This window comes from Zeus faber (assembly GCF_960531495.2).
Source record: "Zeus faber genome assembly, chromosome: 14".
NCBI classification, from domain to species: domain Eukaryota; kingdom Metazoa; phylum Chordata; class Actinopteri; order Zeiformes; family Zeidae; genus Zeus; species Zeus faber.
The window spans coordinates 31,278,022-31,301,529 of record NC_137200.1 but is presented as its reverse complement, the minus strand read 5'-3'; the positions used below and the strand labels follow the sequence as shown (position 1 = coordinate 31,301,529).

Here is a 23,508-nt window from a genome sequence, read left to right as displayed (position 1 = left end):
CCGTCGGTTGAACGGCCTTGATTGTTCACGCGAGAGAATCTGTTCAAAGTGAAAAAGATCTTGAACAATAGTACTTGAAGAAAAATATACTTCCTTTGTGTTGATTCGACATTATTTCTGTGAATTTACGTTGAAATTGTAATCACAATTAATCACAATTAATCACAATTAATCACAGCAAATTGTGCAATTTAGTTCATTTTCTTAATGGATCGACGCCCAAATAAACATAAAAATAAAAGATTAAATAGGGGCAGCGACAAGAGGGGCAGCGACAGATAGATCTGCAGCCAAGTAAAAGGTTAAACTCTGATTTCGAATGTTTTCTCAAGTCACTGTTATTGTCAAAGTTCATTATTTTTCTGTTTATCAAGCATTTGGACAGAATTTGAAAAAGTAGTTTGGAAAAAAAGTGGAGAAAGTTTCCGGGAGATGAAGCCCAACGTGAGCTGGCGTTGACGAGCCCGATGCACAACAGGAGCCTCAGCTCAAGCTGTTGTTTGTGGATTAGTATGAGTTCACCAATTAGACTGGATTTGATTTCATCCACTTTGAGTTGTGGTTCATGAGTATTTGAGTGTGTAATAGTATAGTATTATTTTTTACATCAAATTTGATATTTAATGAATGGAATATTGAATTAAATGCCGTTGTGGATAAAAGTTGTTATATATTAATATTTAAAGACCACTAAAGGTACTGTAATGAAAATCCTGCTGCCACCCAATGTGGCTCCGCCGCGGGGCATTGAAAGCCCGAGACGGCCCCAACACCGGGCCCCACATACAGTACCTAAGAGGGCCCCACAAGGGACCCTCCCTTCAGCAATGTCAAAATGAACTGATGAACTGTGCAAAACACCACTCTGCCCTCCGCCTGCGCTGTAGCCATCTCCCGACAGACTCCCGGGAGACAGAGCGGCGCACGCCCCATCATCACCTCTGGCCGGGGACCGGGCGTAGCTGGATGTGGGCGTAGCTGGACGTGGGCGACGCAGCGCGGGACGAGGCCTCCTCCACCTGACTCTGCTCGCTACGCCCACAGCTGTGAAACTCACCACAAGGAAACAAAAAGCTCTGGTTCCACGTCGCCCGCTGCACACCTGCTCCAGAACCCCACCCATCCGACGCCAGCATCCAACACCACCTGAGAGAGGCAGCGGAGGACGTTACTCAGAGAGAATCTACATCCGAAGCTGAGTAAACACCGCAGCCGGAAGACAACAATCAGCAGCGATCTGAGTAAATAACACCGCCATGCCCAGCAGCCGGGTGGTGCTGCACACCAGTTAGTACGGCACTGAAACTGTAAACCTGGTGTCCAACGGTTGGAGGAGGCCCCCGCTGTCTACACAGATGCCATCGGAGTTCCAAGGGGGGTCCCCTCATGAATTTAAGGCACAAAACCAAATTTCAGGTGGATTTGCGTCGATACTTTGTCGCTGGTGAACAATTGACCAAAATGTCGATTTGGAATCTCCTTCTGTTTTCATCATCAACACTTTGCTAGTTACACCTCTCCGTTGTTCAAGGTCCTCACTGAGCGGCGAGTGGCCCCGCAAAAGGCTTTGGCCTTCGACGTGACCCTAACCCAGCAGGGTACGTGCTCCGTTTGCTGTGCGATGTCATATGTTCAACCCCAACAACCCGGCACCGGACGCAAAACTCACTGCTGCGTTGGCCAAAGGCCAACAGGCCTGGGAGGCACAGGCACATTTTCCATGTACATGTTTGTTTCTATGTTTGTTTTTCCATGTACATGTTTGTTTCTATGTTTATGTTTTTCCATGGACATGTTTGTTTCTACATTTGTTTTTCCATGTAAATGTTTGTTTCTATGTTTGTTTTTCCATGTAAATGTTTGATTCCATGTTTGTTTTTCCATGTACAACTCTGTCCTAGATGCAATAGTATACAAATACATGTTCAAATATACAAATATGTTCATAGCCATGTGGCAGTTAAAAAGCCCTTTGTATGTTTTCATTGGGTGTTTGGGGTGGAGAGGTGGGATCTGCCTAATGCATCCATGCATTCCGTCCTGACGCTTTACACAAGGCACGGTCGGGTAAGAGTGCAGTGGAATCAGTAGAATGGACACGCACATGTTTCAGAGGTGGAGAACTGATCCACTTTATTTGATTGGTCTGAACTCTTGTAATAAGACTACCAAGAGACATTGTGCGATACAAACATTGCATTTCAACATCATATGATACATGAGATTTCAAGTCTCGAGTTCGAAAAGACAAAAAGAGTCGTCGCTGTGTGTTTGATAGTGAGCTGAAAAGATGCTGCAATTCGGTCTTGGCTTCATTTAGTTTTTTTTTGTTTTTTTTAAGATTCAAGTTTGTAAACTTTTTTTTGTCATTGCCGATGTAAACACATAACATCCTTTACTAACAGGATGAATAACATTAATGTTGAAGATGAAAATAAAAAAACTGAACATGAGCTATGACAAATAAAGTCAAAATCAAAACAAGAAAGAATATATCAAGTTTAGAGCAGATCGGATTTGTTATTTCAGCAAAGCAAAAGCAGAGAAAAACAAATGGTATGATTTCACATATTTGACAAAGGACTTACTGGAAAAGGAACATTACTGCTGTTATCAATGTTGACCTAGCATATTTAATACTTGAAAGCTTCATGCCTGTTGATATAAACAAGGGATATCAACCCAGAAGCGACTCAGAGCAGAGATTAAGAAGCCATGACATCTTACAACCATGACCGCAAAAACATTTTGAAAATGGTAACATACACAATTCGGACTTCAGAGTGTGTGCGACGCGAGTCACACCAGAAAAAAAAAAGGTACCAGCTACGAGAGAAGGCAGGAAGCCAAAACATCCATCTCTCCGTGAGCGGGAGGAAAAAGTTAAAGCAAATCTGCGTTCGCTCCTGTGCCGGAGGTTTGAATAAGTTACACAACAGGTAGTATGCGTACGTCGTCCAAAAGCTACAAAGCAAAACAGAAAGTGCAACGATGGTGCAGAGACGCTCTTTATGTTTGGTTAGTTTTTATCTTTTTCGTCTGAGAAACAGAAAGACAAGATTATACTGAGTTGAGTTCAGGCGACCGGCTGGACAGTCTGTAAAAAGGGACCGTTGAGAAAACCCCCCAAAAAAACAAGCAGTAAAGTACAAACATCAAACACCGATGTATATCTCTGAGAAAATGTTGTTAAAGCTGCCTTCTTTTTCAAGCCACCAGGCATGGCAAAAACAAAAAAACAAAAAAACAAACAAACAAACAAAAAACTAAAGAAAAGAATCGTCTTGACGTTGGGTTACCATGACAACATGTCAAAGGAGATCCAATTAGTGCCGACCGGGAACCATGAAGAGACAGCAACAGGAGAGACTCTGTTCACCGTGCACTCCACCGTACACTCCTCCGTGCACTTCACCGTACACCGTGTACTCCACCGTGTACTCCACCGTGTACTCCACCGTGTACTCCACCGTGTACTCCACCGTACACCGTGGCCAGCTCAATATTGAACGGAAAAACAACAAACATTGGCTCACTTTGAATTCAGATCAATGCAGGACCCAGAAGTAGTCTGAGCAGGTATCCAGTTCATTCATCCACTGCCACCGCTCCGCCCTGATCCCAGTGTTTATAACTTTCTTCCTGTCGCCGCCGCAGGAGCGGAGAGCGCCGCCTCCACCCGTTGACGTAGCTTCTCTCCGTGGCGTCGTCTCCTCGGTGCGGTCGTCAAATGATTGACCGGCACGTTGTCAAAGCGTCGGCTGGTTGGACTCGCTGCGTCCACAAGGTTTAGCATCTGGTGGCGTCTCCACGTCACTATCAAGTACATACCACAGGTCTGCGTCTCTCTTAGCTTCACAAGGGCAGAGTGTGTGTGTGTGTGTGTGTGTGTGTGTGTGTGTGTGTGTGTGTGTGTGTGTGTGTGTTCAGGGGGGGAGGAGGAGCGTGACATCACGGGTCCTGCTCCTCCTCTCTTGCCTGTTTAAAGTGGATCGATTTTTTTAAAAAGCAACATTAAAATAAGAAATCATCAAGTTAAGAAAAACACTGCAAAAAGTTGCTTGTATTTACATGTGAGGACTCCTCCCCAACCTGACTCCTCCCCAACCTGACTCCTCCCCAACCTGACTCCTCCCCACCTTGACTCCTCCCCACCTTGACTCCTCCCCACCTTGACTCCTCCCCACCTTGACTCCTCCCCACCTTGACTCCTCCCTTTACACTTGAAGTTGTTTGTTCTGTTTTTTTCCCTCTTTGTACAGAAGTTCTTCATCGTTCGTCTCAGCGTCGTCCTCCTCGTCCTCCTCGTCCTCCTGCCTCAGCGGCGGTGGCCGGGCGGTGGCCACAGGACCAGCGTGGAGCCCCCCCCCCCCGCTTGCACACCAAGCAGTGGGGGGGGTGGAGGGGGAGGCGGAGGCGGGGCTCAGTCGTCGCTGTCCGACAGCGTCTCGTACTGCTCCGACAGCAGAGGCTCTCGCTCCCACAGACGCTGCTGGGGCGTGGCGCCACCAACAGGGGGTGGAGGCTGCTGCTGGCTCTGCATGGAGGGCGTGGCCATGGAGGTGGGGGGTGTGCTGCTCAGCAGGCGCATGGTCAGGGGGTTGTAGGGGAACTGCATGGAGCCTGGGGGGGGGGGGAAATGTTGCATTATGGGTATTGAAGGACACATAGGGCGTGGCAGTGTCTGCCACCCACCACGTTTCACCACATGTCACCCGTCACCCTGGTACTTCCTGCTTCCTGTCCCCCCCCCCCCACAATGTCAACATGACAACAAACAAACGATGAAAGTTCTAGAGAAATAAGCTTTCCTTGCCTCACCTTGCACCACCAGCTAACTTCAACCTCAACATGTAAGCACAACAACAGGTCCTGGTTGAGCATCAATGTTTTTCTGAAGTTATATTTCTACTCAAATAAAACTACAAATGCCGCAGCACTTCCCCCCCCCCGCCCACAGGGGGCAGTGGTGTGCTATTGGACCCAGCAACAGTGCAGCACCACCGCAGAGGAGGGCCCGGCAGAGGGGGCCGGAGGGCCCTACCTGTGGACAGGGGCCGGTCCTCCCAGGCCCAGGCGGGGGCCTGGCGGTGGTAGTCTCCCTCAGAGTGGACGGAGGAGACGGAGGAGGGACGCTCCCCTCCGGCGTAGCCCTGGCCCAGGTTGGGAGACTTGGATTTCCGACCGGCCGCTTTGCTCTGCAGCTTCTGTTTAGCTGCGGATGAAACAGGGGAAATACAACAGTCAGGAAGCTGACGTAGAGAAGGCACTGTTCAACCGGGTTCCTCCATCTTACGTACGATGTTTGAGATTAAAAACCTCCTGAGTTCTCTTTCCAAACACTATTCAAGGACCTTTAAGGGTTAATATTTGTATAAAATGTAAATGTCATCCTAATACTTTTTAAAAGAACCACAGACACCCTGCTCATATGTGCACTGTAAAATATACAGTATTTTCCCTCAAAATGTATCATTCAGTAATATTTAAAAACTATATCGGAATAATAAAAAAATCAGACCATCATTATATTTTGTGATTAATTGTAAAAAAATAATAATAATAATACATCATATTGGCATGTGTTCATCCATGTGTTCAACTATTCAAATGTATTTTTCATGTGCTCATTCCATAAGTGGCAGGGCACGTTGGAAACATGGGATTTGGGAGCCAGGAAGGAAGCACTTTGTATTATGAAGTATCATGATTATGTGTATTATTATGCATCGTGTGTCCCTCACCTGTGCTGGGCGAGGGGTTGGCCTCCTGCCGGGCCTCGCTGCCGTTGCCCTGCTGCCCTCCTCCCTGGTGCTCCTCCTGCCTCTCCTCCAGGTTGCCCATCAGGGCCTTGCGGATGATGTCCTCCAGACCCAGGTTGCTGGCTGGGTCGCTGAAGGAGTGGTTCCTGGGGTTGATGCTGCCTGCAGATGACACCACACAACCAAAGCCTGTGAGCGGAAGTCAAGAGGTGGAGCTGGAGACGCTCGGAATGTGAGAAACAAAGAGGATTACTGGAGCTGGTGACCGCTGGCAGATTGAAGATCTCTGTCCCCGGCTGCGCGTTGCCTGAAAAACAGAGTTACGTGATCAGAAAACAAAAAGTCCTACAAGCCAAAGTGAAGTTTAGTGTTCACAAGGCAAAACTTTTCAAGTGGAATTCAAGTACTTCTCCAGCACCTTGAATGTACATGATCTAACTTCTCCAGCACCTTGACGTGTGTGACATTTATTTTGAGTTGACTTGAACAAAAGGACGTTATTATCAGTAGTGGCAGACTACTACTAATAACAGCATATACCCCTTATCGCCACATATTACATTCCCCAAAATATATTATTTAGCAATATATATATAAAATATATATATATATATAAATAATAGGAAATTAGATCATGTAGTCATTTTATTTGTAAATCATTCTTGAAAAAAGTCAAAATTAAAGACAATATTTTGAAAAATGTTGAGTCCAACCAAATATTAAAATGTTAAAGTGTTATTTATTTTATATATTGCCACTCCATAAGTACCATTACAGTAGAGAAACATCATTCCTAATAATAACAAGAAATAATAATAGTCTTAACATTATAAAGAAAAATGTCAGAATTTTGCAGGAGTTTGTTGAAATTTCAAGCACATCTCTAGCAAACAGTAAAATCATGCACATTTTAAGCTCGAGTTGGAGGTTTTCCTAAATGTATTTCACCAACTTAAAGAAAAGAAGAAAGAAACAGAGTTCCCAGAAAGCGGGTGTTGCATGCACGCTGCACTCCATCACACCACACATGCAGAAGTCCTTTAGTAGGAAGGAGACGAGGAGGCCCCACTTACCAATGTCAGAGTCACCGACACCAGAGGAGTTCAACTTACGGAAGATCTCCTGCTTCTTGGACTTGACCATCGGGGAGGTGTTCTCCAGCTTGGTGAAGAAGGAGGGAAGGTAGGAGACACTACCTGGGGAGCGAGAGTCAGTCCTGGACACACACAGGGAGGCCTTTAAATCACCCACTCATGTCACCTTGGCTCAATGCTTTACTGTGGAACAATCTTGACAAAATAAATACATACTTTCATACATATACATACATTTTAGTTGCTGCTAAATTTGAAACCCTGTTTAAAGCCTCCAAATGTACTTTACTTTTACGACTTAAAAAAATGCATGTCTTGTTTGTATGTCTACTTTTATAAGCTTATTCTTGCCCTCTTTTTAATGTCATTATTTAAATTATTTTATTATTCTACTTTGTAAATATATTTTGCTTTGCTTTTTTGTCACTATCTGATGGCCTACTTTTCATGTAAAGCCCTTTTAGAGTTACATGTTGTGTATGAAAGGTGCTACACAAATAAAGGTTATTATTATTATTATTATTATTATTATTATGATGTGTCACATTAAAATAAAGTTACTCTTTTTGTAACGGTGAGTTTTTTGTTGTTTTGAGATTTGCACTTTCAGCAAGTTTTAAGTTCAATGTTAGAGCACACAGCATTTGATTACAGGCAGATAAGGTGTATACATCTTTTGGGCTACACCTTAGTCTGCCTAGGGGCTCTGGAAACCCTTGAGTTAGACCACAATTTCACAACGCCTTCCTAAGAATCCGTGGCTGAGGGACACTGAGCTGCTCTACCTGATCTCAGAGGTGTCGCTCTCCCTCCTGGGGGGCGGGGCTGGGGCTTCCTGTTTGTGCATGCCCTGGTAGCTCTGTGGGGGGGAGATGGGCTCGTAGTTCTCCATCTGCCTCCCTCCTCGCTCTGGAGACTTGCCAGGTCTGGACACGGAGGGAAACGGGGAGGGACCGGTCAATCCGATAAAGGCAAGATCCCAAATACTCTAGAACAATCTAGAGCAGATTGTTCAATCCAATATAACGGATGAATTTGGCTCAGTAGTGCAGAGATGTTGAATCTAGTTTTGAAATGTCCAGTATATACAGTACATGTAGCTATGAATGCTTAGCACAGTATAGAGTAGTGGATATCAACATAAGCACTCAGCCTATCAGGTTGTCTGTGGGTATCTGAGAGTGAAATCCAATACTTTTTAAGACTGTTTGAATATGAAGGACCTGCAGACACCCAGGGAGTAGTAACAGCTGGCATACCGGGCCCTGGGCTTGTCGGGGCCGTTCTCCGGAGACATTCTGCTCGTGGGCCTCTGGTGGTAAGAGGCCGGGGCCTGGTTCTCCGGGCTGTAGCGGCTGGGCCCCTTGACCCTTCCTGAGGTGGACGCGGGAGGCACCGCGCTCTGGAATGTGCTGGGAGCCGAGGAGGAGGCAGGGGCTGGAGGAGGTTCCTGATTTCGGGCAAAGTCCTGGGTAATGATGTGCTGCATTTAAGAGAAGGTAAGAGACGATAACTGTAGAACAGTGCAAGTTAAACATTTTATCAAAAAACAAAAAATATATACGGACACAATCAATTAACAGAATCAACAGAAGTAAACAAGGCACAATTTTGAGTAGTGAGTTAGGTGGCAGTTAAGACAAAAAAAAGTACAGATAGTACACGTATAGCAAAAGTGTGCAGCAGTAATATGCAATATGCAAGTAATAGCAGCAATCCTAATAACAGCAACGGTATAAAGTAGAAGCAGCAGTAATAATAGTAGTACCACTAATGATAATAATATGGAATTATTAAGGCAAAGAAAAGTACTTTAGCTGAATGGCTTCTAAATCGAATGTTCCGCTAGATTGGCTGAATAATTGAAGATTATCATATCATTTCAGGGCTTACCGAGATGTGGTCGGCCAGGGTCATGACCCGGTGGGTCTTGGGGACCTGGGGGTAGCCGTCTGCCTGGGAGGGGGGCTGGGGCTGGCCGGCGTGCGGAGACTCCCCCGGAGGTCGGTAGCGGCTCATGTCGAAGGGCCGCATGCCGGCGGCTGGGGACAGTCCAGAGACGGAGCGCTGGTGAACTGGAGGGAGGGAGATGGGGAGGTTAAGCAGGGGAAGGGTGGAGCCGGTAACTGATCTACGTCAGCCTGCGGGTCACAGGAATGCAGCTTCACACACAGTCTGGCAAATCCAGCGGCACTGAGGAACTGAGAGAACACTGGGTGGAGAAGTCGGTCAAGTGGTGGTGTGCTGCCTCCGTCTCCCCGCCTGGATGCACTACGCTCAACGTGTTACACAGCGGAGCTTGGCTGGTGTCTGTAAAACACCACTTCTGACGAAAAGAAAAGTAGTGAACGTTTACTTTTCAAATTTAAAAATGTTCAAGAAGGGCTCCCGATTTAGGGTCAGTCCTTAAATGAGGGTTATTATGAAATATAATTCATTCATTCATTGATATAAATCAGCTTTGAAACGCTTGATGAACAGTTTCCCATAATTCACCACTAGAGGGGGGGTGTAGGCTTCCTCTGCCAGACGCTTTCCTCCTTCGTCATTGGTTGAATTCCGACAGAGTATAAGGGCCACATGATTTGAGTTATGCGATTCATCTCGGAATTCTGAGAATAAAGTCACAATTCTGAGTTCTGGCATTATTCTCAGAATTCATCTCATCTCACATTTTTCCAACGCGGTCATGAAACGTGACACATGACACACTCCAAACATTCAAAAATTTCATAACTCTGGCAGTAAATGTTATGAATATAATTGAACTTGACATGAACGGTGTTGATTCGGTGTTAACCCTCAAACTGAATGCGTTTTTTCCTGCTTTATTTTTCTCAGGTAGTCTCCTTGAGACCAAATGTTTCATGACATTACAACCATAAATGTGTCCCACCGCAGCCAAACTAGCCATCTCACGCATTTCTCATGGGGCCAGGAGCACCCAATAAGTAGAAAAAAGCCTTCTTGGGGGAAAATTTTATTTTTCCAGATTTGTGTTCTTTTGTGGGTTTTTTTTTATCTCTCAACGTATTTTCAAAACCGAGTGTGATTTATAAATAGTAGAAAAATGTCACCGCGGAGACGCTGAACACCACCGATCGATGGGTTCCTTTAAAGCGAGCGTCCAGGTGAAGATCATTCCTCCATATTCCATGTGATGTGAAGCCACAATGTGAAACCCTTTTAATAGAGTTCAACCTTTAAATGGTACTACTTTTACACACGGAGCCACTGTTGTGAAACCGTGAAGAGGAAGAACCCTTCGCATCACGCACCTACGTCCCCTCCGTAAACAGACGGCTACAGCGCAGCCCAGGGCTGTTTCCGTCTCACTTGTCTGTAAAAAACGTTCTTCTCCGTATTATTATGGATTAGGTGAAGCGGGTGGAGGATGCTCTCAATCGTATTTCCGACCTTAATCTGACCAGTGTGATAGATCCAAGTCAGTGTAAGCAGCCCGTACTGGACTTCATTTTCCACGATGAGAGTCAGCTCTCCCACAGCGACGTGGAGAACGACGCTGAATGTGATGTTACTCCGGACTCGGAGAACATTTCAAACAGCCGATTTCAACCTTAATGTGACGATGAAACAGAATATTTTCAAGAACCACCGGAGGAGACCGACGATATGTCCGTTGTAACAACGGCAGAAGTCGATGACGTGATGAAGCCCGTTGAGGTTGGTAACAGATTTTCAGATTTCAGATTTTCTGAGACTCATAATATTGACAGACTCTACATTTTGTTGCGGTGTCTGTACTTTTAAACTCTAAAACAATTCCACTTTTATAAAACATGTATATTCTTACTGTTGAATAAAAGCTTTTTTTTGTTGTGTTGTTGAGCTGTTCAACGCTGTTGGTGATTGGCCCATTCAGCAGGATGTTAAGTAGCCATGTGGCTTTGTTGGTCCTCCAAGCCCAGTTGCATTGTGGGAGCTGAATGAAGCTGGTGTGGGTCAAACTTTGAAGGTGATTATCCCAGAATCACAGTTTGTCACACCCTTGTCATCAACAAGTCATAGCTTTAAATATATTTGCTTGATTTGCACAAGTGACACATTGTTTGGAAGCTCTGATTCTTCACTTTCAAATGACGCGAACATTTTTTTTATCTCAAAAACCACCAAATGACCCTAAAGTACGCGGGGGGTCACAAATACACACAAACAACTACACAACAAGAACTGAATAACAGAATCAAAATCAACAAAGACACCTTATGGACCTGACCAGTATTTTGGGTATTCTCACCTGCTGCCTGTCTTTCTTCTTGTTGTTGGGGTTGGACTGGGGAACTGGCGGGGCTGATCACTTCGATGGCTCCGCCGCTGGGGTTGTCATAGCGACTGGATGACACTGCGCGGCAACGAAGGAAACAGTGCTTAGAGAATGACAGGAGCATGGCTGTTCATTATGTGTATATCCAATCCATACCTTTTACTCTACTACATTTCCACAGTTGTGATACTTGATTATATATTTTTAATTAGCATTTTTTTTAATATTTGTAAATTACTATGACAGTACTATGACAGTACAATACTATCTTACTGCAAACAGTAATCAGGATATGCACTATGAGTTTTCATCTGCAGAAAAAAGATACAGTAGCTGTATTATAGTCACTCAATATAACAAGTACTTTTACTTTTAACACTTTGATTACATTTTAAAGCAAGTACTTATATACTTTTAAGTAAGGAGAAATGGCAATGTGGTATATTCACATTTAATAGTCATTTTGTGTCTGGGTAGTGGTACGTTTGAATGGACTCACAGCTGCTGGAGGAGTCTGAGCTCTGGGAGCTCCTCTCTCTGGAGTCTTTGTCGGAGGCGATCTGCCGTGTGATGATGACGTCGATGAAATTTGCGGCTGTGATGGTGGTCTTCCCACGGGTGCGTAGCTCTTCTTCAATTCGCGATTTTGTCTGTGGCCCCTTGTCCTTCACCCCTCCGCTCCCGGGGCCCTCGGCATATGCCGGGTGGGGCTTCCCCCCCGGGAGGGACATGCCGATGTAGGGAGACTGCACAGAGCGCCGCTCCGCCTCCAGCTGCTGTTGCTGTTGCTGCTGTTGCTGCGGCTGCGGCTGCGGCTGCTGCTGCTGCTGCTGCTGCTGCTGCTCTGAGAAGCCGGCAGCTCGCCGCGCGGATGCCATGTCGTCCTCTCGGTCGTGTTTCGGCTCCTTCGCCTTGGCCACATCCATCTGTGGGGCGGATGCAGCCGCATCCACCAGGGCAGCCAGGGCGTCGGCCGCAGTGCTGTAGCGAGAGCCCGCCTGGGCAGACACTGCTGATACAGTCACCGGTGGTGGTCTGAAGAGGTGAGGGAATGGGAAATGACATAATAAATACTTACTTTTATTGATAACTTCACTTTGAGCAATCAACCTATATTTCACCTTGAGAAACCACACTATAAAAAAATGATAATAAAAAAACAACTAGAATATAGAGTATACCAGTCTCCAAAACATTTTTTTTAAATGAATTTTATAATAACATATTTACTCTTACTGTACAATTGAATTTTGGTGGCAATTGGCAATAAAACCTGAACTTTAAATCTTGAGGTTTATTTTTCACTATCCTACCATATGTGATGCACCACATCCTAACACGGCACATTTTGTAGCACTGGATTATAACAGGTTTGTGATCCTGAAGTTGTTTTCTATATCTGAGCTTATTTTCAAAACTGAGTTATCTCTAAATATCAAAATACAGATAAATATTAAAAGGTTGAGGCCACGTGCTCCATCAGTGCTAGTTGAGTTACTCACCAAATAGTTGAACTCTTGTTTAACTAAAATTAGGGATGCTAATTTAGATTTTTTTTTCTGACTGATAGCCCTCGTTCATTAACTGTTATTCGACAATACAGTCCCCGGGAAAAAATGCCCTTGAACATAGGATGGAAGACAATGATAACTAAACAATGATTATTGTGTTAATATTTCATATCAATCCTATATAACTAAAATAATAAAATAACTGAAAAATGAAATACAAAAATATATATAAATATTTTATTTTATTATTTGTGGAGATGATGGTAATGAGCTCAACCCTGTGGTGACATCACGTGACCGTGGTAGTTGCACGTGTTGCCCCCAAGCGTTGTATTTAAGAAATAGATTGCAAATCTTGCAAATAGATTGTAAAGCCTATTTTTCTTTTACCATGAAACACATTTTTTTCTAACTAATTTTATTTAAAATATATATATTTTTTTAACTGATGAACTTAATCAGTCAAAATTCTTATTGTTGGTGAACTGAAACAGTTGAACAAACGGCAAATACAAAAAAAATTGACATTTTATACATTTATGACAATTGTCAAATCATAATAATTTGTGACTATGGTGGGATTTAATTTACGTGGAAAAACATAACTTCCAAACAAAGTATTGGTATTACAGTTTTCAAATCAGAAGTATTGATTTTTTAAAACCAGTCCTATTAAAAACCGTTATGGCAGTGGAGGTGTGGGACTCACATCAGAGAGGTGATGACGCTCTTGCTGTTGGTGCCCTGGAAGATGCTTGGTCGCTGCTGAACCACGCCTTCCTGCGTCCTCACTGAGGGCGATGGAGAGCGCAGGTAACCACGGCTACCAGGCCTGACGGGCTGTTCTGGACCTGGACCTGGACCTGGACCACACACACACACACACACACATACATACATACAACTGGCTTACACACCAAGTGGAACACTGCTGCGCGAAGGCACCAACCATTTCTAGTGGTGATGTCATTTCCTGTTCCTACTGGTTATGGGTTATAACTCACCCCCACGCATGTACTCGCTGGCGGCTGCTGCTACAACCCGCTCGCGCTCGCGCTCCCTGAGCTCTCGTTCTCGCTCGCGGTGCTCCCTCTCCCGCTGTTCCCTCTCGCGCTCCCTCTCGGCGCTGACAGCGGCCGTGGCTGCGAGGTGGGCTTGGTGGCCTAGCGACGAGGAGGACAAGACCACACACAGACACACACCTTAATTGTATCCAAGCAGGAAGTAGAACAATAAGCAAGGACGGCGTTTCTAGTCCTAAGTCTGGACAGTGATGTGTAACACGCCAAGATCCAGATCCTGGCCTTCAGCACAAACCAAACATACTTCCTTAACAGACTTAAGCATCTCTACAAAAAAAAAACATCTCCAACCTCATACCTGGACTTAAACATCTAAGACACTTTTTTGTAAAACGCTATAATTATATAACTATAACACTTGAATGTGTTTCTGAAACACTATAATTGTGATAACTGTTAAAGCAACTCTGTCACTTCACCCTCAAAGAACAGCTTCCAACTCATTTTGATGGTACCCTGACTTACAACATGGAGAACGGCTTTCATTCCCAGCCTCCCCCCAAACGCCTGCTCCTTCTCTATGTCACTCCTGTGTTTGGCTTTGAAACTGCGGGAAAAGTGCGTTGAGCTTCACCACATCACCTCCTTGATGTTTGGCTCCGGTAATCACCATTTTTTCGCCTTGTGAAATATATAAAATATATAAAACCCGATAAATGATAAACTTGCCGGTCAAAATGTCCGATAATAAAGCTCATACAAAACGTAGCCGCTCCACACGCTCTCATCCAGCACCTCAGCCGGTGCGCCCCGGCCCTTGCTTTCATTGCGCCACGGGGTTTGTTTCACCCTCTGATTCACGCGTGCGAGCCGATCTGCCAGGCCGAGCACATCTGGTAGCTACAGCGGTAGCAGGGAGCCCCTCCCTGCGCTGTACCCTAGGTGTACATTACATTTGCATTTGTAACATAGACTGTTATTGAAACATGACAAATTCTTTTTATGACAGTGATGTTGCATAATGTTACATGGTGCGGCTTTAAAGAGTCATATACTGTGAACTATAAACAAGGCTTGTTTTGTCAAGAGAAAAAGGCGGTAAGAACCAACAGACAATGTCTCCTGTATTTATTATGCCTCATGTATTTTTGACCATATTATGAGAATTCCCACTTTGAGGTCTCCACCTGAAGAGCAGTCAGGCTGGGGGTTGGCAGGACCGAGACGGCCCCTGTGCACGGCAGGGAGACCTGCTTTAAGGTGGGTTTGTGAGCGACCAAGGGAACACATTGTGGATGGACGGGAAGGTGGGGGTGGGAAGGGGAATGGGGGTCCTCACCTGGTGATATGGAAGCTGGGTTGAAAGCCCTAGCAGGGAAAGGGGGCTGAGCTCCGGGGAGGTAGGCGATGCGTTCCAAAGTGGGAGTACCTGTTCCCCCAGGGTGAGGCAACAGGATAGTTGTAGGCATCTGGCCTAGATCAATAATCCCTTTTACAGACAGAAGCAAAGGGCCAGCGGTGAACAGCAAGAACCAATCCATCAATTTAAGAACGCAATGAACACCGTAAGCAATCAGCTGGAACCCATCACCTGTTCAGATATGTCCCAATTAGAGATTGATAAGTTGCCAGTAAGGGGTGGAATTGTGGTCAGGCAACTTTGTAAGTAGCAACTCAGCAACTTTGTATGACTGTACCCAATCGTGGAGTTTTAGCCGAATCAGCTGCGGTCCCTTTGTAAAACAAATCAGCTAATTTTGTCAAGGTCATTTGCTTCTGGACGTCTGGAAAAGGTAGCCACTACGTCACAAAGCACACACTGCATACTAACACACAAACACACACTCGTGGGGGTCAGTCCTACCTCGAGCTCCAGCCGGGTACGGGATAGCGATGGGCTGTTCCCGCGGCGACAGCCCGCGGACCATGTCAGGGCGCGGGACCTGCATCTGCTGGGAGGTGATGTAGTCGTTTAGGATGGTCTGCCGCGTGGTCTCCATGGTGTACAGCTGATAGGTGTTGTGGTAACCCGTGGGCGAAGGCTGCCGCGGGAACATGTAAGCCGCTGCAGATGAAACAAAAAAAAAACAAAAAAACACATGAACAGAAGGCGGACAGATACCAATCACAGCGTCTGGCGTCTGACCTGGAAAACGCTGGAGGTTTCATGCACATCATTTGCAGGGTTACTGAGTCACTCCAAAAAGAAAAAAGAGAGATCGCTCTGATTGAACCCTAGAATGCATATGTCGGGTCAAAAAATATATGGTTTAAAGGGATCATTTATTTCGATATTTTTGTTATAGTTTAAAGTCGTTCAAACCGGAGTTACAGTTTATACTAAGATAGCATCTCTATGTTTTTATTTGTCATAAGATGTTTTGCTGAAATAACTCTTGATATACACCTTGCTGAAGGTGTATTTCCCTAATTTCACAGGAGCTAGGCTAGCTGATCCCCTCTGCACCCTTGCATTGAGCCAACACTGTTAGCATGCAGAACTGGAGTATCCATTAAAAATAAGTTTTGTTTGTATTCACAAGTTTGTACGTGTGGTTTAATTAGTCAATATCTAATTTAAAAAACACCTGAATTATGAAATTCATAACATCAATTCAAAACAATTGTCCAGGTCATTTTTGACCCGTTGTATTCGCTCCACCCTAAAAGGTGGACTGTGTTTCATGGTGACAGCATGAAGGGACGTCAGCAGGTTCTGTTACCAGGGTCCAGGACTCGGTGAAAGGCCAGGGTGGGGTCCAGGTGCGGGGGCAGGTGGGCGCGGTACACCTCCCCGGGCACCACGGGCCGGTGGTGGGGGTCGAAGGGGCTGTGGGAGGCCATCGGGTCGACCCCAGACACCGGCGACTTGGCGGGAACGCTCTGCGTGGGCGTCATGGAGCTCTTTCTCTCGTGTGACACAGCCTTGCCCCCTTTGTAGAAAAGAAGAACAAACTGGATTTTAATGACTGCCATAGCTTCTATTTTCACATGAACTGGTCAATACCAAAAATACCAGAATGGATTTGTTTATTCCCAATAATGAAGCTAGCCACATAGTACTAACAAATTCATTACTAGGACAATAGTCCAGAAAGCTGTATTTTAAAGGACATGTCTGCAGGCACGCTTTAACATGCTTCGGCGTCTGTCCACACAGTGAGTGACTATACCGTCGGAGCCCCGTCCCGGCATGGGGGATCCTCTGGACACCGGGTTGGTGCTGTAGTTCACCGGGGTCCTGCGGGCGTCCTCGTACATGCCCGGGCTGAGCTGCGACTTGCAGGCCTCCTGGTGGGTGGAGCGCAGCACCGAGGTGGAGTTGACCACGGATGTGTGGCGCACCCGCTCCCCTGCCTTGCCCTCGTCATACTTGGCCCCCTCCATGGCTTCGAGCTGGGGCATGCCGTGGGGCAGCTTGCTCGGACTGGTGATCAGCGACTTGACGTTGTGCTTTATGGCAGACTGGTTCAGAGAGTGGATCTAAGACAGTGAGGAAATATTAAATAATATTTTTTTTAAAGAACATTTTACTTGAATTGTGACAGTGATTGCTGCCTGAAAAATCATGTTCAAGGTGAATGCGAGCACTACTGTGATACAGATTAAATAATAATATTAATAATACATTAGAAGGAAGAGCCTTATCTTTTTCCTTTATGCTTTGATTCAATGTTATGTGAGTATGTCTATGTACATGTGTACATTTCCATTTAGTTTCCCTCCCTCTCCCCGTCTCACCTGGGAGAGGGAGCCCTCCATCACCCTCCTGTCCGGCATGTCGGGTGTCTTGCGGCTGTCCTGGCCCGGCTGGTCCTGTCGGGGGATCTCGTGAATGGAGCGGCCCATCTCCTTGATGGTGTTCCCGGACTCATAGGGCTTCCCCTTCCCAATGCCCCCATCGAAAGAACGGATAGGTGGGCTCTCGCGTTTTATCTGCTTCCCGTATTTGAGGCTGTCCTCGTAGGCGTCGGCAGCGGTCCTCGGTGTCCCTGCGAGGGACAAAATGGGGTCGAATTCAGTTTTAGCCTGTAATGGAATCAGCATTACCAGCTTAGATTACAACAGGAACAGTGTAGATGACCCTGGACCATTTTGCTGATGAAAGCAAAAACATTTTTAATGTGTATGTTTTCATGAAAAATTTGAGCTGTATGGCGAATCACCTTCCTGAAAATTAGCACCTCCTTGCAAAGGTGAAAGGGGCATTGCTTCAACACAGAATTATCGAATGCAAAATACAGTAATACCATACAGATACTGACATCGTCAGTGGAACCAGGAAGGTTTTTCACCATATTGTGCATATTTTCCAAAACCAGAAAATGGAGACTATTGTCCCGTATAAGGGCTAAAACTCAAATTGAATTGAGAATTGAGGAATTTGCTACCTTGCATGATGGATCCAGCGATCAAGGGCCTCTCTTTAGCATCTCCATGGAGACCTTCTCTGGGCAAGGCTCTGCTGATCAACCCTGAGGAACACACACATAAACTCTTAAACTCTGACTGGATTGGAACTCTAATCATTAACATTCCACTAATCCCTGGTTTAAGGCATTTTTGTCTTGTCCTCAAGAATCTACAGGGAAAATTCAAAAAGGGTTTTACTTTTTTTTTTTTTTTTTTACATTTTGTCCCACGATGCTTTGCGTTTTCAAGTGAGCAGCAGTTCCCTGAATCAGACTTCATCATAATGCATTTTGGGAGAGGTGAAAAATTATATTACACGCACGCACACACACAATAAATATGTTAAATCACTGCTTATTTTTCTCCATTGAGAGTAACTTGCATGAAGGGGTATGAATATATTAACACAGAATGGAAAGCACACCTTCAAACGGAGCTCCTTCCCGCCCTGGGTGTCCTCTGGCCACAGGGCCCTCAATCACGTCGTAAGTGCGTTTAAGTTCATGGCCCGTCCTGGGACTGCGGGTGGCTTCCCTGGGGTTCTTGATAGCTTTGGGGAGGTGCACAATAACTCAACATCACAGTCACATTGTTAAAAAATATATAAATTCTTTGTTTATCCCATCCAAACACTGCTTCAAGTGTTGTGCACTGGCCTGGTGGGTCTGGCTTCTCAATCAAACTCTGTCTGGTAAAAAAACTGGTAAATAACCTTCAGAAGTGAACATTCTGCTGAAACGTGATCTAGTGTCTGCTTTTATTACTTTTTACAATATTAATGTCTTACAATATTATACTGGGTGTGGCATTATTTATTTTGTTTATTTTTCTGCTCTGTTCAAGTGACTGACTGTCAAAGAACAGTATTTGATTTCCTGGCGACGGAAAATACTCTGTTGGCAGAAAGGTCGGCAAGTATCCATTAAACGTCTCAAACGTAGTTCTGGTCAACAGCTTAATCACCAGTCCAAATCAATGCTCATTAAACTGCAAGTAACCATAACAACAGCACTTACAAAACAAACTGAAGCAGCTGTTTGTTAAGTTTTGTTTGAAGCCATGCTGATGCCTTGCTGCAATGATTAAGCCAACAGTTAATACAGCTAAATATTAAAAATGAGTGCAAAGCAAGTTTATTTGTACAGCACATTTCATGAAACGTGCATATTCTAGTGTTTTAATGCATATGTTAATGTGGACGTCAATGCCATGTTATCTATTTAAAACCCCCAAAAAAAGCGTACCGTCATAGGAGAGGATGTGGCCGCTCTTGCCCTCGTAGATGACGTGCCCCTTGGCCAGCTGCTCTCCTCTGGACTTGTCTGGGTTGCTCAGGTCCTCCGTGGCCAGCTTGGTGATGGTGCTCTTCAACAGGTCTGCTGCCACACTGGACTGGGGCAGGGCGGGCGTTCCCTGTGAGGCACACGGACCACATCACCAACACTGAACGCTATCTGGAATGGTTAGCGGCGCCACCATTCCCATTATTCCAAATTTATTATTCTCTGAGATTATAACATCATACATTTGTAAGAAAAAGCAAGTAAGAAATCCTCTGAGATTGAAGTCACAATTTTACGAGGAAAAAAAATGTATCTGAAAAGTGTTGTTTTCTTTTGTCAAGGAACCACATCGCTTCACTTTGCAAGGGTGAGATCCCAACACAATATTGTATTTTAGCCTGTTATGGCAGAAAGCAGGTTAAAATGCAAGGCTACAAGTCCTTTAAAAACAAAGTGAAAATGTTTCATTACCTGGGTGATAGACCCTCTAAATGCCAGGCCCTCTGGCACCTTGACCGGGTTGGCTCTTCCATCCTGCATGGCAGCCAGTAAACCTGGAGGGAGAGGGATAAAACAAAGAGATATAGGAAAGTGCAATGATATGTGTTAACGTAGATAGAGGCTCATGTAATCAGCTCAATTATTATTTTCCAGACAAGGTAACCAGTCCCTCTCCTCTGATGCTTAGCGAAAACTATGGTCTGTCCAAAACAACAGGCCTGCTGCTTTTTTGATAATAATTTTTCATGATCTACATCAGCCTCGCAAACATTCTTAATTACAAAGTCACACCTTCACTTTGCATCCTCTAGATGCCATTTGGTCACATTATATCGCTAACTAAGGGACTGTCCCGTTCCACCTCGGATCACGACAGTGGATTGTGTAATGAGAGAGAGCCATCTCTGGTCAGCTGCACGTCCCCGTTCCTCGTGTCTCAGAATTAAACTCATAAAAACAGCATTTATATTTAAGATGTATATTTTCCTCAGTTTCCTAAATGAACAAAACAAAAAAGCCCTGTGCGTCCCCATGCTATGCTGCGCACGTCTCCCCATTGTTATGGAACTTGGTAAAAACTGGATTTTTTTTTTTGAGTACATACTGTAATGTGCTGTAATGCCCTAAAACAATGTGGCCATTGCAGTGTAAACACAAATCTGTCCGGGGCCACATTAAGGAGCGCCAACTGACGTCCTCAACGTAAGCGGAAGAACGTACAAAAAATAAAATAATAATAATCCAGCTGACGTCGTGCACCTCCGAGAGTGTACTACTTTCCACGAGGGACGTGAGGAGCGTTCCCTGGAAGAAAAACATTGGAAGCAATAGGAGATCAGAGTTTTGGTGTTTCGTTTCTGATATGTTGTCAAAATTGATCCGCAGCACAATTCGGATGGTAAATTCAAAGTCTACCAATTACTTTTTGATGCAGAGATGAAATAGTAGATGGTAAATGGGCTGCATCTTATAAAGATGCAGCGACTCAAAGAGCTTCACGGTGCATGCCTCACATTGACCCGTTTACACACATTCACACATGGATGGCGGTGGCAACCGTGCAAGGTGCACACCTGCTCAATGAGAGCAGTTCGGGGTTCAGTGTCTTGTCAAGGACACTTTGACGTGCTACCAGGAGGAGCCAGGAACCAGGAACCCTTTGATTACTTGACGACCCACTCTGCCTCCTACATCATGCAAACAGCTCATTCGGGTCTCGCCGACAGACCAGCTCCTTTGTGCCGCTTTTTGTTGGTTAAACCACCAAGAACAGCAATTCCTCCTCCGCATTAACAAGCTCCGATGCTGTGCGTGCAGCCATGTATGCCGTTCAGCGCTCTTCTTCGTGTACTACTTCCTGCGTCAGACGGTCCTTCCCTCCACTGCCACCCATGGTTTCTGAGAATACTGCAACGGTGAATGTGCCAGCGATAAATACCCTCCACTCTCTCGAAGGTATAAGCTGGCCTTTATAGGGCGATAACATTCAGCAGTTTGAGTAAAGCACGTTTCATTTGCTGTCTTCACTTGTACCAAGGCCCTGATGTGACCAGGGCCTGCCTACCAGGCTTGTTGGGGTCTTGCTGCCGAGGCAGACCCAGCGATATGGAGCCCACAGAGTTCTTCGTGCCCTCCTGCCCATAGACAGCGTGAGACGGCAGGTACGTGCCGGGAGTTCCCTGAAACATCGGGTAAAAAAGGGGTCAGAATGTGAGGAAAGGACCAACGGCTGAGCTTAGAGACATTGTAAAGGGTGGTTATTTGGTGGGAAGCAATGCGTTTTAGAAATAGCGCATTATGTACAAATGGCTGTATTGATCCCTGTATTCCGATCAGTCTCTGATCAAATAATCTACAAAGTCTCGTGATCAATGTCACATGTTGAGCCTGAGAAAAACAGATAAACACTGAATAATATACTTTTTCTTTTACGCATTACCTCTTTATATTGACAAATTTAACAATCACATTCATCAATATTATCAACAATACATTTTCATTAATGACACTGACCAATTTGAGGAGAGGTAGAGTAGAGGGAATACAGTGGAGGTAGAACAGAGTAGAGGTAGGGGAAAAGTAGGAGGTAAAGTAGCATAAGAACAGGGTAGAGGTAGAGTAGACAACCTTTTCCCCACTCTTGCTCTTCAGATATTGCTTCCTTTTGCAGTAAGATAAGATAAAACTTTATTAGTCCCCAAAGGGAAATTAAGGAAATCTGTTAATTTCCAGTTCAGGGATTTGACCTCACCGTGGAGACGTCATTAAATCAATGTAAAAAGAGCAATTTGTCAAAATATTATTTCAACAAACCGCCTCCTGAGACCGGGCAGAGACTCCTGTCTTCCTGATGACTCACCTGAGAGATGGAGCCTCCCTGGATGAACGAGGGCTTGTCTGTGGGCTTGGAGGTCGGAATGAGAGGAGGAGGAGATGGAATGTTGGGAGGTCGGCTGTGTCTGTTGAACGTCACCCGGACTCCCTCCGAAAGGTTCTGCACCAGCTGGTTGGGGGTTGGGTGGAGGACTAGAGCACGAAAACAACAAGAAAAAACAATTATAAGTCAGGTAAGGTTAGCGTTATTACAGACCTGCCAACCTTTGGGAAAATATTCACAACAGTGAACACAAGAGTATCACAACAGTGTAACAGGGAGTCTCTGTTTGGTGTTTGAGTGACTGCAGCTACATGACTCCATCAGTTATTTACACCGTAGCGTCTGGTAACGAGGCTTATCACATCCTATGTGAGCTACTGCGGCTAATTATATACAGTATACACATTAATATAGTAATACTATATACAGGATACACATTAATATAGTAATACTATATACAGTATACACATTAATATAGTAATATTATATACAGTATAGACATTCATGTAGTAATATTATATACAGTATACACATTTATATCATTAGGATATACCCCTTGAAATGCATCATCTTGTGTAGTTACTCAACATGTTTACCAATGAAAGATGCACCCATTGCGTCTATCATAGCAACATTCACTTTTTCCACCACTGTGCTGCAGTAGTTCTTCTGTGGCATCGAACCAGATGGACTAGACCTGGCTCCCCATGTGCATCAATGAGCCTTGGGCCCCGTGACCCTGTGGCCAGTTCACCGGTCGTCCTTCCTTGGACACTTTTGGTAGTAACCACTGCGTAGCGGGAACAGCCACAAGACCTGTGCTTGTGTAGATGCTCTGACCCAGTCGTCCAGCATCACAATGTGCTCCTTGTCAAAGTGGCTCAGATCCTTACGCTGCTTCAACACATCAACTTCAACAACTCACTCTTCACTTGCTGCCTCATACATCCCAGCCCTTGACAAGATGAGAAATGTTATTCACTTCACCTGTCAAGCTGAAAACCGACTGATTCCGTTCACTGGCCGATCGACCGGTGCATCTCACATTTTACATTTTTATGCTTGATTATTACTCCCCACCACTTCCCATTTAACCTTCAGCAATACAACGTTACGCCTCGGTGGATAATAAAGTACTGCTGCGCTCAGTGCACTGCGTATCAATTCAGTGGATGCTGAGTGAGTGAGAGGAGAGGGAGAGAAGGGTTACACAACCACAAGGTTGTAGCATCTGGTCCAATCCGAGGAATTTTAAATACC

At 45.0% G+C, this 23,508-nt stretch overlaps 1 protein-coding gene across 5 annotated transcripts in view; it reads right to left on the bottom strand.

Annotated features, from left to right (window-relative positions):
• Positions 1 to 4,188: 4,188 nt before the first annotated feature.
• The window catches only part of ncor1 (nuclear receptor corepressor 1), an 81,437-nt gene continuing 62,117 nt past the window's right edge, over positions 4,189 to 23,508 (bottom strand). For all 5 annotated transcript variants that reach the window (XM_080013653.1, XM_080013656.1, XM_080013655.1 and 2 more), the window contains 23 exons: positions 22,231 to 22,397; positions 21,436 to 21,550; positions 19,842 to 19,924; positions 19,332 to 19,500; positions 18,512 to 18,637; positions 18,066 to 18,149; positions 17,416 to 17,666; positions 16,848 to 17,157; positions 16,398 to 16,607; positions 15,539 to 15,739; positions 15,014 to 15,163; positions 13,657 to 13,815; positions 13,362 to 13,515; positions 11,641 to 12,176; positions 11,115 to 11,219; positions 8,750 to 8,931; positions 8,116 to 8,339; positions 7,642 to 7,782; positions 6,836 to 6,978; positions 6,016 to 6,069; positions 5,745 to 5,924; positions 5,045 to 5,215; positions 4,189 to 4,623 (listed from right to left, as the gene is read on the bottom strand). In XM_080013653.1, coding sequence (XP_079869779.1) covers positions 4,424 to 4,623; positions 5,045 to 5,215; positions 5,745 to 5,924; positions 6,016 to 6,069; positions 6,836 to 6,978; positions 7,642 to 7,782; positions 8,116 to 8,339; positions 8,750 to 8,931; positions 11,115 to 11,219; positions 11,641 to 12,176; positions 13,362 to 13,515; positions 13,657 to 13,815; positions 15,014 to 15,163; positions 15,539 to 15,739; positions 16,398 to 16,607; positions 16,848 to 17,157; positions 17,416 to 17,666; positions 18,066 to 18,149; positions 18,512 to 18,637; positions 19,332 to 19,500; positions 19,842 to 19,924; positions 21,436 to 21,550; positions 22,231 to 22,397 — 4,115 coding nt within the window. In that variant the 3' untranslated portion in view covers positions 4,189 to 4,423. The remainder of the gene's footprint in view (positions 4,624 to 5,044; positions 5,216 to 5,744; positions 5,925 to 6,015; positions 6,070 to 6,835; positions 6,979 to 7,641; positions 7,783 to 8,115; positions 8,340 to 8,749; positions 8,932 to 11,114; positions 11,220 to 11,640; positions 12,177 to 13,361; positions 13,516 to 13,656; positions 13,816 to 15,013; positions 15,164 to 15,538; positions 15,740 to 16,397; positions 16,608 to 16,847; positions 17,158 to 17,415; positions 17,667 to 18,065; positions 18,150 to 18,511; positions 18,638 to 19,331; positions 19,501 to 19,841; positions 19,925 to 21,435; positions 21,551 to 22,230; positions 22,398 to 23,508) is intronic.